This window comes from Hippoglossus stenolepis, chromosome 1 (assembly GCF_022539355.2).
Source record: "Hippoglossus stenolepis isolate QCI-W04-F060 chromosome 1, HSTE1.2, whole genome shotgun sequence".
Lineage (NCBI taxonomy): Eukaryota > Metazoa > Chordata > Actinopteri > Pleuronectiformes > Pleuronectidae > Hippoglossus > Hippoglossus stenolepis.
In genome coordinates, this window is record NC_061483.1 from 17,691,897 (window position 1) to 17,710,884 (window position 18,988).

Genomic DNA, 18,988 nt, shown 5'->3' on the forward strand with positions numbered 1-18,988 from the left:
TGCACACATACACACTATCATGTCAACACAAATACACAAGATAATGCTTTATGGCTATTTTAAAATGTACAAGGTTGAATCTTGGTTAGTGGTAAAATCCAATATCCATCATAAATGTGTAAATGTGTCAATGCTCTGTCTGGGTTAAGCAATGTAAGTAAAAGAAAGAAGGGTACACGGCAGTTTACAAGAAAACTTTTAATGGGAGATTTAATATGAAAGAAGAAAAACTCTATTGTTACTGGAGTCTACTGGTTTATGTCAAGTCAACTTATTTTGAAGGCAGTTTGAAGGACTCACTGAAGTTTATCCGATGCCCAGAAATGAGCAGTAATGGTGTAAAACATAAATTGGCATAATAGTAAAAAATGCACTGTCATTATTCCACATTCCTTCTCTGCTTTATTATCACTGCAATTCCCCCAGTGAAATGGTTGTAACATCTGGATCACTGACTCTTTAGCAAATTGTCCCAATGAAAAAAAAATTAAGAATGATGATGCTAATCACATAACTATGATTAATAGTGTTATCGTCTCTTATACTCTGTTCACAGTTATAAGGTAGAATCCAGCACAAAACACAGAAAACTGTTCACTGAACTTTTTTCGTCAGATGAATGTCAGTACCTATTTGGGGTTTGGCGAACGTTCCAGCTAAAGATGTGTGACGTGACTTGTCTTTTCACTTGGAAGTGAACATAGCAGAAGGACAAAATGACCCCTAATCCTTCACGACCGAACAGACAGACGTGCACTCACACGAAATGAAATGTGTGAAATGGCCAATCACTGTCAGCAGGGGCTGTTGTGTTCATGTGACACACAATGACAAATCCATCATCAAAAATAACCGTTATAAGCTTCCAATAATGTCAATGCCAAATCAACACCCCTAGATGTCTGTCAGTCTTACAATAAAAACCCACCGTGCCATTAAAATGAGAACTAACTTCAAATGATTCATATCACAGGCCTCTCTGTGTGTGTCAGCGGCACATGCTTACACAGGGGGCGAGAGTGAATGGATGGAGAGACATTAATGAGATAATGCGAGGTGGACAGTCACTCACACTCACACGCTGTCCCTGAATTTCCTGCTCCACTGAAATCCGGTGTGTATATTATTGCCGAATTTGTCATTTGTCAGGAGTCATTCCGTCGCTCAAGCAGCACTGTCGGAGCAGGAGCCCCATTGTTACCTGTTCTGCTCGGCTGAGAGCAGCCGCTGATACTAGCTCAACACTTCCCGAATGGGCCTCACAATGGATGTGAGCGCAGTTTTTTAAGATGTGTGAGTCCCTCTGCAAAGTGTTGACCATGACCAAGGTTAGCTGATGATGGGAAATCAGTTTGAAGCGTGGCAAGGACGAAATTGTTTTTTATCACATCTCTGAGAAAGCTAGACAAAGGAAAGCGGATCAGAAAATGCTGAGGACTGACATTACGTTTTATGACAAACAATTAACTTTATCTACTGTAGAAACATAAGGGGGAGAAAAACATTTGAACGGAACAATGAAACAAAGTTGGATTCTGGTTTGCAAACAAAAAGGTATCACATACAGATTGTTGGCGTGAGGGGGGGCAGAAGACAGTCAATCAGCACAGGCTCGGATCACATCTGTTTGCAGTAACTATCCCTCTATAATACTAGGAAACCCTCAAGAAGAGTGAGTGGAGAATCTGAAAATGTCTACCAGATTTTTAACCAGAAAATAGTCACCAGTTAAATGCACTAGAGCAGCTGACATTAGTCTGATCAGTGTGATAACACCTGAATCTGTTGAAACACTACGAGAAAATCTTGACTGATGACTGAGCCTCCAACGGAAATTCATAATGTAAACACCGGCGTAAACCCCGATAATCCAGTTAAGGGGTGTCGAGGCCTGTTAGTCAAGGGCAGATGTCTTGCAGGTTTTTGTTCCCTGAAAGTTAATGAGCCGCACTTTGTATCTGAGGCTCATTAACTATCGAGGAGGAACAAATACCTGGAGGACGCCCGGACTGCAGTTTGACTCGGTTAAAAGATGAAGAGCCAAAGATAACATAACAGAAAGAAAGAAAACAACGAGGGCACAAAGCTCTTTTCGTATCTTATATATATATATATATATGTGTATACATGTGTGTATGTATATATATATATATAAATATACTGTACAATATATATATATATAGTACAACAGCACTCTTGAGAATACAGAGCTCTGTTTAATATCAAGCAGGCATTCAATTAGGAAATTAATGCAGTGAAGAAGAGCAAGATGGAACCCAGGGAGGGACATAGATGAAAAAATAATTAATGGTTGGAGAAAAAAACAAGAAAAAAAACATGTACTTTTGTGAAATCTTCAATGTACTTTCGGTTCAGTTCAATAACATGGAAACCACAACATGGAGTGGTTTATAGATTTTACTTTGAGCTTGGCCTCAAATATAAAGATATGAAATCAGTGCTTGCCAGTAGGTACGAGTTTCACATAAGTGAAAGACATCCCGAGACCTGGTTGAACACAGCAGTTTGTGTTGTGATGGAGATGAATAACACTCCCAGTTGAAAGTGGAACAGGACCTGAGATATGGGGTAGGGAATTCAAAATGTAGTTTTGTGGCTAGAGCATAAAGGCCAAACTCAATCTCTGGCTGGTTCTCCTCTGCTCTGCCCCACAAATACTTGGAAGTTACTTTGATGTTGCTGTTACAGACAACCAGCTGCTCAACTGTGACTCTGTGTGTGTGTGTGTGTGTGTGTGTGTGTGTGTGTGTGTGTGTGTGTGTGTGTGTGTGTGTGTGTGTGTGTGTGTGTGTGTGTGTGTGTGTTTAAATGCGTGAGAGAGAGAGAGAAAGAGAGTGAAAGAGAGAGAGCTTATCCCCAGTGTTCCTGTTCTGTCTTCCCGCTTGTCTCTGTGTGTTCCTCTGTGGGTGTTAACCATAAAAACAATGTAAGCCCTGTTAAACCTTCCCATATTTCAACCCTAAAACTCTCATCTCAGCTCAATTTGTGCGTTTCAATTGTTGTGTGTGGGAGAGAGATAAAATAAGAGATAGAAATTTCAAACCTGCGTACACCATTGGGTGTGTGCGTGTTTGTGTGTGAGTGAGAAAGTGTGCCTGTTTGTGTTTGCGTTTTGGAATCCGTGTGGGTTTGTGGGCGTTTCATGTATTCTGGATCAATACATGTTGTGTTTGGGGAAATAAACAGACCCTTCGGGGCTTTTCAGTGGTATAGCTGGACACACACACACACGGGCGCACACACTCACACACACGCTAATACACTAAGCACAGTGTTAATCTGGTCCAACACATTAAGATATTATTATAATAAATTAAGGCTAGGTTTTTCTTTGCAGTGTGTGTGTGTGTGTGTGTGTGTGTGTGTGTGTGTGTGTGTGTGTGTGTGTGTGTGTGTGTGTGTGTGTGTGTGTGTGTGTGTGTGTGTGTGTGTGTGTGTGTGTGTTTAAATGCATATCACTACCTGCAGTACAACACTGATGTTTCACGCATAATAAGGAACAAGCCCAATTTGAAGTTTTACTCAGTGGTTGTAACAGAACCACAGACACGTGGCAGCAAGATGAACTAAGTATTATGTTCAGTGTTAAAATATTAAATTAAATAAATAGATTTTACTCACATGTCTTTCTTAATAAAAGAAAAGGCATGAAACGTGCTTTTAGAAAATTCACTATCCTCTTCAAATACATGTGCCTCCACAAGCACTCAAGTACACGCACTTGATGTACTTTCATTTCCATGATGAGAGTTGTTGTAGAGTCCTGCAAACAAAATGTGGCTGTAAAGATCGGCTTTGAGCGTCACAACATTTGAAGCAAAGTCATTATGATTCATGGACAACTCATCCAGGATGTCACTTTTAATGTATCAGCTTCATTAATGCATGTTCCACAGGCCTTACAGCGAGAGATTAAAGCTTTAATAGATAATATACTTTATAGTTACCATAGCCATGGATCATATAGTTAATTACAGGCTCCTGTATGTGAATGCACAAGATAAGACCACTGGGCAGCGCTGCTTGATTACAGCAGAAATACGCTGATAAAAACTATGAGAGCTCCTTAAAAACTACTGAACAATAAAAGCAGCATGGCAGCAATGCTACAGTAATATTACTCCATAGGTGTACCGTATAAAATTAAATGTAATTAAATACAGCACAGTTCAGCCCTTTGTTTTTTGAGGATGCCAGAGCTTTATCGCGCAAACTGAGAACTAATCACCAACTACTGACAACAACTAGACACAAACCATATGTGGACCAGTGTCAGTGCATGAGCAGGTGGCTGATGGGGCATGCTGGTCTAAATGGTGCAGGGAAGCTGGTCGAGGCCTTTTACAGCTGGCTCTTAAAGACCACCCTGCTCATCCTTACACTAAACCTAAGTGTCATAAACTGACTGATCAACCAAATAAACAACCATCAGCGGAGCAGTGCCACATGTCGAGGCTTGGCTGATATTGCCGTTCTGCACAAGCAGCTCAAGCTACAGAACACAGGGTCATACCTTGATTTTACTCCTGCGTATGACATATGATAATCCCTGCTCAAGAAAATTAAAGACGAAAACTCCAAAAAAGAGATCTTTGTTATGTCATCCAGATTATATCTTTAGAAGTTGTACAATAGGAAACTGGACTTGCTTATGTTTCCTCCAGATGTTTCACCTTTCATCGGAAAGGCTTCTAACTGGCTAATGGGAGGTTTCAGATATTTAAGCACTGTGGATCTGTTCCCGCTTTGAGAGGCAGGTAGGTCGTTGAAACCCTATCACGCCATGGTGGCTGGTCTTGTCATCGACACATCCACATACAAGACCTTAAGACGAGATCCCAACAACAACTACAAAACAAAATATTCAACTGTTTTTCTGAAATTGGAAAAGGACCAAGCCAAGATGCACAAAGACGGAGCCCCACTGAAACCCATTATGAGTAGGGAATAATTCTGTGACATACATCATCAAACACTACATTAATAGCCTTCCAGGATAAAGCCACTATTTCTACCTACAGACCACTTGTAAAAACTGTTCAAATTTAGGCTTTACCAAAGCTAATTTGCAAGTTTTTGGTGGCTGCATTTGTGAGAACAGATTCCAATTGATTGTTTGGTCTAATAATGAGGTTAAAATGATTAAATATTCTTTAATGTCTTTTTCATTTACATTAATAAGTCGACTTTAGAGAGTCAACGACCAATATATATATTTCTTTTTTTTTTCACAGCCAATACGACCTGGATTGACTAAAATGACAACTTGTCAAATTTACAGTGCATACAGGCCTGCCAGTATAGACTTGTAAAAAAAAAGTAATCCTTTTAATAAGGTTTTATTGTGAGTAACACTACACACATCTCCAAATCAGCAGCTGTAATACACTCACGTTTGCATTGCTGAACCTGTGAAGCCAGCTACCTGACAACACTGTTCTCTCCTTCATTTCTGACAGGATTATACAAACTCACACACACTGGATTACAAAGATTTACACCTATGCTGCCAACAATAGACATACCATCGAGACTTCAATGAAAAACATTCAGCTGACCTGAAAAAGACTTCAGGTACTCTTGAAGTACACACACACACACACACATAAATCATATTTAAATGATAATGTATATTACAGTTCATTATCCAACGCGGCAGTGGCTATTAATCATCTCTGCAGGCATGGTAGTGTGTATTTCAGTGTGTATCAGCATTTACATTTATGTGTGTGTGTGTGCATTCTTTAACAATGTGCAATCAAAAGGTCAACAAATCAGCATATTTCTGTTTGTGTTTGTGCAACGTTAAGTCTATAGAAACGTCTCTGAACACGTGTGCGTGCGTTCATAGGTTTGTGTATCCTGCCGCAGTCGAGAGCATCACAGTAGATTGATGCTGTAAGCCTGAACCGTGCAACGGCTCGACGCTGAACGCACCTTGGTTTTACAGTGTTTTAGGCAACAGCTTTTTATAACGTTTTACGCTGTTTCCATTTAAATTGTGGTCAGTCCAGAGCAAACCATTTCTACGCTTGGAGAACCTCATATCCTGTCCCCCAAACACACACACACGCACACACACCTAACAAAAGGCACATATGCACACGCATGTACCAGTGAATTTAACATCGTGACAAGCCGTAGCGGGCCAAATGACAGACCCAATCATTCATTATTCTCTATCACGTGTCCACAACATAGACACACAAGAGAGAGACACACAAATGCCGAATACACACACTTCTCTCTCGCTCTCTGTCTGTCTCACACACACACTCGTAAAATCATTCGCTGATTCATTAACCACTTTGTTCCATCCATCCATCTTTAAGCAGAGGGTGAAGGACAGCTGGAGGGATGGAGGGATGGAGGGAGGGAGGGAGAACGGGAAGAGAAGGACAGACAGAATAACTGCGGGAACATTAAGCAGAAAATGACAGCCAGAGAGTGATGCTGTTCTAATACAAACCAATAAAAAAAAAAAAGAGCATGAAATCAAATTTTTTAATAAACGAAAGCAAGACGCTGAGAATGTAAATGAGAGGTGGGGGATGTAAAACAGAAAATGAAAGAGCGGTGGGAGAATCCTTTAAGGAAACAAAGAGCGGCAGCGCAGGGAGAGCGCACGTTGGGGGAGTGCGAGAGACGAGTGCGACGGAGAGGAACTTTTGATGTTCTCGTGTGAAACATGTCACGTAAAAAAAAAAACAACAGGGGGAGAATAATTGCAAGGATCTCAGAAAACCAGCAGCTTTCACGCTCATCCGAACAATACTCATGCACCCACATGTGACTGAGACACAACCAAACCGAATACATTAAAACCAACTGCGCCTGTAGCCCACACAAGAACAGCGTGTGCCTTATCTTCCGCTGCAGATTACATTTCTGACAAAATCATCACAGAGATAGAAAATGAGAAGTGACTGATGAGGAGACTGCCACCCATACAAGTATTAATACTAACAATACTAGAGACAGGGAGAAAAACAAACAGAGCGATGATATACCAATGTCTGTCACGTACAGTTGTTTTGCAATAAAGTTTCCAGCAGCTTTACAAACAGTATTAAAACATACCGAAACCTGAAAACTGAAATTATGTTTTCCTCTGCATTTGTTGCTTGTTTGTTTGTCTGTCGGTTTGCCTCATTACACAAACACTACCCGATGGGTCGCCAAAAAACCTGCTGGAAGGATGTGGTCAGGAAAAACCCCATCGAATGTTGGTGTGGATCCGGATGAGGGGGTTAGATATTTTGGAAATTGCTTTATTCACTTTCTATAGCATTTCGAGATGTACTGGATCCTGGTGAAGAAATATGTCATGTTAAGGGGACTGATATTTAGGAGTGTTTGCAATTTGGTGCAGATTCAAATAAAAATCGACATCTAGTCAAATTAAATAAGATTTCATTGGGGAACTGTTGGGCCCATCTAGTTTTTCTTTGACACTTTTGAAATCAAATGCGCTTACATAGATTATTTTGTTTGTTCCATAGGCATCTAAAACATCACAGCTTACCATATTTTTGTTTCTACCGTGTCAGGCATGAAAACAATATTATTTCCATTATACTAAATAAAGCTTGTTTAGTTCATGAATATATATATATATATATATATATATATATATTTTTGGGGATGTAAACGTTTTGATCTAGATATTGTACCGCCGATGTAAAAGTCGGCCTACAGCTGAAAGCAACTCCGCACACTTCCTGTAAGCACTGAATCAAAACTTGAACATCCATTAACTGGAAAGACGTAGAGTCATTTGCAGCGAGCGGTCCAGTCACCCATGAGAAGAGCAATCTGTCTTACTTACAATCAGACTACATTATTACATTATTTCTAGGGAGACGCGATGGCTTTGACATTTCAGCCACAGCACTATTTAAAATTAATACTTGTACGAAACAGAACTCTTTGTTTACACTTGTTTTTCATGTATTTTGAACTTACCTTTGTTGCATTCCATTCCAAACTTAAAAAGTGAGTTCTACCCTTAGCTTTCCTTTTACTAAAAGCATGTGGTTCTGTGCAGAACAATACAATGAACAACCCCCCTGTTCTGATTGTTGATGATGACAAACACGGGAGCTATTCTGAAACAAGAGGCTGTGAAAATGATGTTTGTCAGTGGGAAATTAGCCTGTTTGAATTGAAATACGCTTGCTGCTTTTGATTTAGCACATCGACTATTCAATTTGTATCAAGACAGCAGTACAGTGGTCTTGCCAAATGAAATTTAAGTGTCGCCAGCATTCTTTCTTACCTTCAAGTAAATGGGCTCTGGCTTCACCAAAACCACACGCATCATTAGGATGGAGCACCTGCTGGCTCCGATCTTCTGGGATTTTAAAGTTTGTTTTGGCTGTTTCACCGAGCGCCTCACAGACTGTGGTGCATACAGAAAGAGCCGAGCCTGTTTCAACTGCATTGCTATTCTTTGTTATGAACCACGCTCTTGACTCTACTGAATATTTATTGCTCTGTGTTCAGTTTCCAGTGCAATAAGAGATTTGATTGCGATCCGTGCTATTTTCGAAAACAAAGCTGAAGGAGGATGTAGCATGAAATAAATGCCGTTAAATGGCTGGATCTAAATGCATATGAGCCTGAAATGCGTATAAAAGTGGAACTAAATTTGCATTACTCTAAATATTTAGGCAGGAGTGGATATTTTATCCTAATTTATGATGTTTGGTGGCCACCGACTCCGATGTGTAGGTGGGAAGGAGAATTTTACCCTCAGGCATCTGCTGTGGGCATTTACTGTTGATGGCTGAATCACCAGGATTAGACCCAACACACACACACACACACCTTTTTGTCACATGAACCACTCATCCCTGACAAGTTTCTGGTTTGTCTCTTCAGTCCCTTGATACAGAGTCCAGGTTTCAAAAATGGTGTGTGTTTGTGTGCACCATTGTGAGTTTCCGTGCATAACTGCAATCTTAGGTCCAGCAGTTGGTGTTTTTTCCCCGGCTGGGATTATGTGGATCAAATGTGATGGGTTTTCATTAGAACCCTCAGAGGTAGAAGAAGGCAATTTCATTGAATGAGTGTGAGAACGCCAGGGAAGGCCATAAACTCTACAGATCTCCTTTCAGGACTTTTCTGTACAGGGAAAAAAAAAGATAGGTTTTCATGTTCACCTGCATGTTGTACACAATGTTTGTCCACTGGGTTTTCTTTTGTTGCTTTCTCTCACCTGCTACATTTCCACTTCTACTGTAATCCATAGCTGTTTTTGTGGCCTTTTTGAAGGTTACTCCGATAAAACATAGTCTGACCCAGCGAATGTGTTTCTCATTTGATTTGTAGCTTTGTTTTCCTCCTCTTGGTCATATTTCAGACGGGCTAACCAACAGCCAAGGCACAACAACGGCTTACTGGATTGCAAATCACATACAATTCATTGTGTGCCTGAGGTAAATAGTTGAGGTGAGTCCAGAAGCCCGGTGGAAGTGGAAGAGTTGTTTTTAATCATATCTGTCTGTTGTTGCATTAGTCCGGCAGCACTTCGGCACTGCCAGAGAAGCTCTGTGACACTGCCACCAAACACAGTGCACTGGTCAGAAATCCTCATCCAATTTTTCTGTTAATTAAATTTCATAGCCAAGGGTCAGCGGCTCAGCGGGCAACGTAGAAAGTGGCCGCACCTTGTTAGAGTGACTGAAATGTGTCTCATTTCTGTCAAGGGAATGTAACTAATTCATTTGTCACCAGATCACAGCAGCCAGAAGATTCTGGCAGTGCCATTCAAGGCAGGGAATTCATCACAGGAACAGAAAGAGAAAGGGACTGAAGCAACGCTGCTTATCAGAAAAGTGGTTACGATTTTTAAGCGACAGAAAACTCGTACTAGTCTTTGGCTTGTGGCTTTTGAATTTAATGCCATTCAACAACAGCCAATCAGATTAGTAGTACAGCACATGCAAACTTTAGCATAATCTTTGGCAGCTGAGAAACTTTATTTTACACTTTTACACCATATTTCTATAGAGTTCCTCTTAGTTTCTGCCTTGTTTTTGTTTTATTTCTTTGCTGGAAGATAAATTTGAACGAATAAAATGTCAACATTGTTGGAGGTTTCAAGGTATTGCAGTATTGCACCCAATTACTTTTTTCGGCAGCATGGGAATGCAACACATTGCTGGTGGATTTCAGTAATGCTAGTTACATGATTACATATAGCAACCATGTCCATGCTGATGCATTAGATCAAAACCTGTGCTGGTTATTGTCTTGAGCACTCTCAGAATATACTGTATGAGCATGCAGCTGACTCAGTGTCACGATCTGCTGCCTCCGTCGCCCATTGGCCCGTCTTAATCTCTTTTTCATTCCTCACAAGCCATGTTCTCTCCACGGGCGTGTCATTCTCCGTCTGTCCAACAGATGTCCAAAGACTTTTTTTCCTTATCCTTAGTTCCACATGCTCACCTGTTCTCTATCTCCCTACCCGTGTTCCCCCACTTCCTGAAACACCTGTTCTCCTCATTAACCCAGGCACTATTTAAACCTGCCATTTTCTCCAGCTCAACAAATCCTGCCACCTTAACGACCACGCAGTTTGAATGGACTGAAATAGTTCCCCAACGGTGGCAGGTGTACCTTGGCTGTAGGTCGTAGGGGATACAATAACAAGCACACAGAGGGAACTAGCAGCAGCGTAACAGACACCCAACACAGTTAGTATATACACTTATGGAAAGGTCGTGGTTTGATGATGTCTAGGCACGTTTTTGTACAAGGGGACAGTCTCCTCCAGCTCATTGTTGGATTACCTGTTCCTGTTGCCTCGTGTCCCTCTCTTTCCCTCCGTGATTTTGGATTACCTTGTTCTAGATTCCCGTTTGCCTGAATCGTTCTCCTTGCCTGCTCATCTAGCCGTCTGCCTGTGAGCCAGTTTGTTCATTTATTAAAGCTGCTTCACCACATCAACCAGTTTTTTGTCTTTGTTTGGTTCCTCCCTGTCTGTTGTGCTGCCAGCGTCACACTCTGTGATGTCCGTAGGAGGGAGGAATATAAATCGACAAATTGTGTCCAGGTCAGAAGCAAATTCCCACAGACTTTAAATACAAAAAGCAATGTGTGGCAAACGAACCAAATCTTATTACAAAGAAAGGTAAGAATTCATCGACCACTATGAAATAAATAGGCTAAGATTGGTTTTGGGGCTGGTTGTGAAGCAGTAATGCAATTGAGGCTAAGTAATGATAAACCGTCATTACATTACCCCTCAGCTCAAAAGATATTTTATCTTATATCATAGTTTTATTTGTCTATCGAACAACTTTGTTCTCATCCACTTTATTTCCATCAATAACAGGTGACTGAAAAAAAAGAGCAGAAAATAAATATAAAAACACTGATAAACCCACTATGCTCTTCCTGCCCAGGGACATTTCTCTCAAGAGTTGGTGGATTAGCTAAACTTGGCTAAAAGATGAGGAATACTGGACTCACTTCATCTTTACCAAGTTGAAGGGAACATGACTGTTATGTCGTTTTGTGTTTACTGAATGTGTAAATGTTGACTAAAGCATGCCATAGGAACAGAATGAAGCTATAATGTGTTTTTGTATTATTTTGCTGTCCCCTCGTAAGTAATGTGTAAAGTGAATTGTTGTTAATTGATTGATGAGCATGGCAAATTTAGGGCAGCATGGAATAAATAGTAATGGACTTTAATTACTTGTTCTAGGTTACTACTCTGAGTTACAGCTATCAAACCTGACAGAACAGAACAGTCATATTGTAGTTTTTTCAAAACTAACAGTCAAAATTGTGTTGGTGGTGAATAAGCCCCTGCATATGTGACAGAGTGCGTTAGGGCCATGCTCACCTATGAATGTAATGGATGTTTATACGACCTTTAACTTCCTTAAACGTCTAGATGTGTTTGTCTGAGGTGCCACCTATGTTGTACTTTATAAGAAGAACACAGCACAGTGAACGCATGGTTAAACTTTCTCACCCCTTCTTCAGAGGAAGTGTGTGTGTGTGTGTGTGTGTGTGTGTGTGTGTGTGTGTGTGTGTGTGTGTGTGTGTGTGTGTGTGTGTGTGTGTTCGTGCGTGCGTGCGTGCGTAGGTATCAATGTGAGTGTCAATGTGAAGTCTTTGATGTATGATCAAGGATTCTTATTGTTCACGGCATGACTCCGGCTAGCGTAAACACCACACAACACTTTCATCTAACATGCACACAGATACACACACACACACACAGATACACACTACACTCATACAGGTAGAACACATATCCGCACGCACACATGTACGCACGGCCGCACACAAACACACACACAAATATATGTAGGCAGGCATCCAGCTAAATTTACACTAATGTAAATTGCATGCACACATACTTCATTCATTGATTGCTGTGAAATAAAACAGAAGAAAAAGTAAAAAAAAAAGAAAAGGGGGGGGGGGTGGGCGTTCCTCCACGTGTCCCTTCTTTCTTCCTCTGTTTATTATACCCCCCCCACACACACACACACACACACACAGAGACACCTTGCCCTCCCTTTATTACTATCCCTCAATAACCCCTCTTCCTGTTTAATTGTTTCCTTCCCCTCTTTTCTTATCGAATCCACATTAACCTTTGAAAGCTTTATTTCATCTTGACACTCCTTGGTGTTTCCCATCTTGCCTTTGTAAACCGTCTCTATGTATTAGCTGCCACTTTGCATTTTTGCATTCAATTCACTTCACCTCCACTTTTTTTACCTTTAAAGCGTTTCTAAATAACCGGATCCTGAGTGTCATCTCCAGGGGCCCCATACATCAGACGGCATTCTCTCTGCCACCATTTCATCTCCTCTTTTATATCTTTATTGTTTAGTGTTTCCATATTCATCTTGTGAAATCTTATCCCAGTATGATTTCCATAATATTTTGATGGCCTCTGTGCATCACTCTTTATTCTCACTAACCATGCTTTGTGATTTTTGTTTCCTCTCTCTTTTGATTTTTTTTCCCTCTGCTCCTCACCTTTCAAACAGACTCTGGATCTTTTTCTACTTTCAATGCCTGTTTCAAAAGCTTGGCTTTTAAATGGTCTCTCAGTAACTTAAGTCCAGAGGTAATAATTATAATAATAAATCTCAATATTAAACACCAGAATATTTAAGCAATAGTTTATTCTTATTTCACCTCCGTGCTGTTTCTTGTTTTGCAGTTTCCTATGACTGGAAATGCTATAAGAACCTCAAAGTGTATGTCTATATCTTTGTATATGTCTGCTATATTGTGGTCCAATTTGTGAGAGGTGCATTATGGAAAAAAGTTTTCAAGTGCAAATTGCAAAATGAAATGTTTGGAAGCAGCGTTGCTCTAAAAATAGTTGTGGTTGCACAAAATCTATCATGAATTTCCAATTTAATTATCATTTGTAATACACAAGGAAATTAAATCCATTACATAATCCACTTTGGGAACATAATAGCGTGAATGAAGATGTAATGTAGGAGAATTGTTGGTTTCTTAAAAAGATGTGTTTCCCCTGAGGTGGTGCACGAGGGCTACAGGCTGTGTGCTGATCGGTCTGCAGGCTGTGTGATTATATGTGTTCCCTGTGATACAGGTTCGAGAGATGAAACTGTGAATATACAATATTTTTATTCCAATGCCACAGAGGATTATTAGCAAAAATTATTCAACATTAAGTGGTTCCGATACTCAATTGTTTGAAAGCATACATGTTTAAATAACTATAAACAGGATTTTATTGTCAATATTGCAGGGATTCCCATGAAGAAGGATATAATCACCAATGTAGAAATACTGCAATTTGTTTCACTCTCTTATTTCTTATCTCTGAGATCGACTATTTATATCATATGTCAATTGATCTTACCTGAAGTGTGGACTGGGCAGGGTTCTTGTCTAATGCCTATTCATGATTTGTGGCACAGACGAGTTCGAAAGGTTTTTCAGGACAATATGGATCACATCATGTTCTATATGAATAGAAATAATGAGGGATGAGTTGTGGATGAGATGTGAACAAATCAGATCTGGGTATTAGGGTTAACCCTGACCACTTTCACAAGAAGATGAGGTCACCGTCACCCTGTCGCCATCTTTGACCATAAACCCCCAAATTCAAATCTGTTCATCTCTGATTACAAGTTAATGTTTCTGCTAAATTTGAAAATCCAGAGTCCAACTGAGCGTTTCTGCCCAATATGAAGATATTCCCTCAAGGCGTTCTTAACATATCGTGTTCAAAAGAGTGGGACAGATGGATAGATGAATGGATGGACGTACCAGATGGACAATCACTAAACATAATGCCTCCTGCCACTGGCCGGGACCTGCACTGAGGCCCTATTATGTGTGTAACAACTAAAGTGCAGGAATATATGACCTATATGCCTTTGCAACTGTGAAAGAGTGTTGCATTGACTCTACAGGGAATAGTCATCATAAGTAGAACAGAGCATCACATAATCAAAACAGCGTAATCTGTGAAACGTTATGTTTTAGTTGATACAGCTGAGCAACACAAGTAAATGACATTGTTTCCAAATGGCGCTCGACTGGGCAAAGATGTCCCAGTGGGCAAATGTGTGATGTGTTGATTCCTCTATTCATCCAATCCCCAGCATGTCTCCCTTGGGTTTCTAGCACGAGGAACTGAGGAGATGCAAGTGAGAGAAGCAAGGAGGCATGAAAAGGTGAGCACTTTGAGTGCATGAGTTTTAGTCTCTCATAATATATTCAAGAATTGCCTGGATTTGAGTCCATCCTCTGAGAGCTACGAGTCAGTGTCCCCCTGTGCCCTATCTCATTATTTCCTCCCTTTCTGTCTTTTCCATTCACTATACAGATCTACTGTCTGGCTCATGGAGAATGACAGATAACAACAACAGCGATTCGAATCAAAGTGTCAACCTGTAGTATACCTTGCTGTCTTGTTTATTTTTTCCTGTCACCAAACTGTATTGTCTAATAAAGCAAAACCTGCCCCTGCATTACTTAAAACTTTTATTTTTTTTTACTTTGGCAATGATCAATGTTCTCTTTGAATCATGCTAGACTGTTATTTGTCTCCCTAATGCAGCTGCTGCATGTGTGTTCTTCAATTACTGCGCGTGTGTGTGTGTGTGTGTGTGTAAGAGAGTAAACTCATTTAGATGAAACTGTATAGCCATCGTGTAGCTTCTTGTTATGTGTTCAGTTCCTTGCTATATTGATTAATAAGCATTATTTCCCTTGGGGCAATGTTGATGTAACCGTGTATTGTATATAACAAAACAGCCCACAGAGATAGGATTACACGGATACATTATTATTAAGGCTAAGTCAGACCATTATCAATACCTCAAAGAAGAAGCCTTTTTGCATACCTTTAACATTTTCGAAGATTTTTTGTTTGGATTGCTAAATAGCAGCAACGGATATGTGGCTCAAATGCAAACACGCAGGTGAGCTTATGTCGGGGAAATATATTCTTAATTTGAAAAAACGAACTAGAGGAAGATGGGTGGAACAGTGGAATTCAAGCGGGCAGGCAGATGACAAGCAGGAACACACAACAGGATACTGGAGGCACACAAGGGAGCAGAACCAGGAACAAAAACAGACATACTGACAAAGAAGAAACGCTCTGGGGAAGACAGTGAGACACAGGTGAAACTTATCAAGGCGGGGCGGACGATCACCAAGGCTGGAAAACACACACACGGATAGAAGGCAAAGCAACCGTGAATATAATAAGTACTATATTACAAAATAAAACAGGAAGCGTTACAAAAAGTCCAACAAGGACAGATCGTGACATTAGAATGAATCTAATGACTGAAGTCCGCCAAAGGACACTGAAGCAACGAGAGCAATTAAAATGATTCAGATAAAAAAATATGTGTAGCCCAAAGCACCAGTGAAGGATAATGATGGAAGGACAAACCTGAGTGACAAAACAATTCCAACTAAGGATCCCTTTCTAGCTCTTTTTTCCCCAAGTTGTAATTAGTTAATTCATAGCACTTTGTAAGTGCAGTTTTTAATAATGGTTCAGGATATATACATATATATACTAATAAAGACTGATGATACAATTCAAAACTAAAAAGCGAGAAATTTGACTGAATGTTTTTTGGGGTCCTTTAACCAGATAGTTTTAATCGTCAATGTCATGTTAAACGTTAAATGTCATGGAATATTAAAACAGTTTTGGACAATGGTCTCACTTCATAGGTGATGTCCCTCAAGGGTCTGTTCTTTGCCCATTTAGTTGTCTTTAGAAATGCTGCCTCTTGGCAGGGTTATTTGAAGTCACAGTGGATTTTAACATTTGGATGAAGACGAAACTTATATATTATTTTTCTTAATATTATTATTATTATACACAGCGTTAAGATATACAGATCTTAGCAGCCTAACATGTCTTATGATTTCCTTACATTTAGTGAAGTCAAGGCTGCTTCCATCAGCTCTGTGCTAATCTTGGTGTTTTTTCAAATAAAACTAAGACCAGGCAATTTTTTCTATAAAGCACCTTTTTTACTCAAGTTCAAGGTGCTGTTAAATTTCTAGGTAATAATACTTTTGAACCTCTGTTTTCATAATCAGATCCAAACAGTTCTACAGCCTTGTTTCTTCCAGCTAAAGAAAATCTCTGAAATAAGGTCATTTTCATCAATTGCTGATTCAAAAAAAACGTCATGCTTTTATCTCTCTAACTATTGCAGTGCACTTAGCTTGGGTATCAGCCAGTTCGCCCTTCACCATTTCCACTTGGTACAAAACATTGCTGCTCAACTCAATACTGGGACAAAGACGAACCACATCACCCCTTCGCTTGGCCGCCAACAGCACTTTCTTTTTAGCACTAGATTTCAAACTTATATCATTGTTCACTTTTAATGCCTTAAATGGACTTGCTCCTAAATACCTCTCTGATTCATTGACCTTGCATCTACAGAGGCTTGTGGAGCCCTGCTGGTTACTAAGCTTCCACTATTATGGAGCTCTCTGGCTCTTTTCTAATGGACATGTTGTCTTGTCGATTTTTTATACGTTCTATTTTGTTTTATTTTTGTGGAATTTCAATTTTTGTGAAACTTCCATATTTATATTGTTTATTATTGTTGGTCCATATTCTATTATTATTAATAATATCACCTCTTTGCTTAGCCTTCCATTGAGTTTAGAGTGAAAAGGTAAGACACAGGATTCAAAAATACTACAAACCCATTACTGTGTAACCTGTAAACTATCAGATCAAAAAACCTATCAACTCAGTAGTCTCATCCTTAAATGTATGAATCTGACATTACAGAATGTGTTCCTACATGCCTGTATTTATGCTCTTGTCTTAGATGACAAAAAAAACGACCAATCCAATCATTTCATCTGACGTTTTCTGACAGAGCATTATCAGGCACGGCCTGATTTCTTTCTTGCTTTCCTCTCCTGTAGCTTTCTGTTTTCCTTACTCCCTGCCTTTCCTCTAGATAGTCAGATGACTTTTGAACAGATTGAACAGAATATTAATTGCCCTCCTAATTTATGTTAATTTATGCTAATCTACACACTCATCGACTCTCAACGGACTCGTTATCTAGATCATTTAAAACGGCCAGGAAGAGATTCAGTCTGTGTGACCCTGAAGGTTGCCAGTTCAATTCCCAATGAGCTGAGCCTCAGGGCCTCAGCAAGGGTATTTAACCCAGCGTGAACTGGTATAAAGGGCTAAACTTAGTTGATGTGTAAACGCAAATATCCACTGCATTAACATGAAAAGACACATACACCGTAGTCAGATGTAGAGCAAGGCCCGTTTAATACATCCTGTAACACAACGGGGAAATGGATGAAATTCTGCTCTTGTTAAAAACAAGTAAAAAGGTTGTCTGTGACAGCAGCTTAGTTGTGTTATGTGACCCCTGGTGGCCACAGTTATCATGACAGGAGGAAAAGAGAAAGTCACGTGACTTAGTATAAACAGGGACAAACTCCACTCAGGGGGAGGCCTGGGGGGAATTGATGGGTCGACAAAACAAAGGACTTTTACACAGGAGACAAGCTGCTCATGTCCCATGTCATAGTACGTTGATGCACCTGTCCATGACTGGTTTACAACCTTAAAGGAGCAATATGTATTTTAGATGAGCACATCCAAAAACTAAGGAAGATTCATTCATAGACTAAATCAAATAAGCGCTCCGACATGTCAACATCTATGCCCTTTGTTGCAGATGTCTACCATCTCACAATACCATTTTATACCTCAAGAGGTGATAGTGAGCATCGGCTCAGTCCTCAGCCCAAAGCGAGAGGGTGAAGTACAAACTGCTATAAACCTGTGTCGCAGTCATAGTGTCTCAGCAATATCCCTCCACTCTTTGCTCAAGCTCAGCCATGCTGCTCCAGCTCCTCGTCGTCTTATGGCTCATCCTCTCCTCCTGCCAACACCAAATCTTCCTCGTGTCCCTGACTGAGCAGACTGGCTGTGAATACATTCAATCAGTCTAAAATTAAATGGAGAAAACAGCGACTTTAGTTTCATAATCAGAGAATCAAGGTGTGTGGAAAGACATAATTCTCGAAATCAAGCTAGTTTGGCGACATGTCAAAACTGACCCATGCTGAGGTTTGATTTATCCAGGCGAACATTAGCTCAAGTGTGAGGGTTGAAGTCTGGTTGATGAGGGGCCAATGAGCCTGCAGCTTTTTCAGCGAGTAAAATGAAATGACGCTGACACTGTCATCAGCCGTGGACTGTGTTTTTTAGAGGTTTAACGTTTTCAGGTCTGCATAACAAACTGTAGGTATGGAACTATGTTGCATTGCAAAAGTTAACATATCTTAGCTTATAAATCTCCCGCGACCACATCTATCTGTGATGTACCAATATACTAAAAAGCAACAGTGCAGCATAGCTGTGTGTGGTAATAACGACTGGCAGCACTGACTTGATTATTTGCCCTGGTGCGGT

General features: G+C 40.2%; 1 protein-coding gene across 1 annotated transcript in view; it reads right to left on the bottom strand.

Annotated features, from left to right (window-relative positions):
* Positions 1-18,988, bottom strand: part of LOC118113214 (CUB and sushi domain-containing protein 1) — a 292,387-nt gene that overhangs the window by 207,551 nt on the left and 65,848 nt on the right. Inside the window, exons 6-7 of the mRNA XM_047340219.1 lie at positions 15,642-15,655; positions 6,426-6,432 (exon numbers count right to left, since the gene is read on the bottom strand). Coding sequence (XP_047196175.1) covers positions 6,426-6,432; positions 15,642-15,655 — 21 coding nt within the window. The remainder of the gene's footprint in view (positions 1-6,425; positions 6,433-15,641; positions 15,656-18,988) is intronic.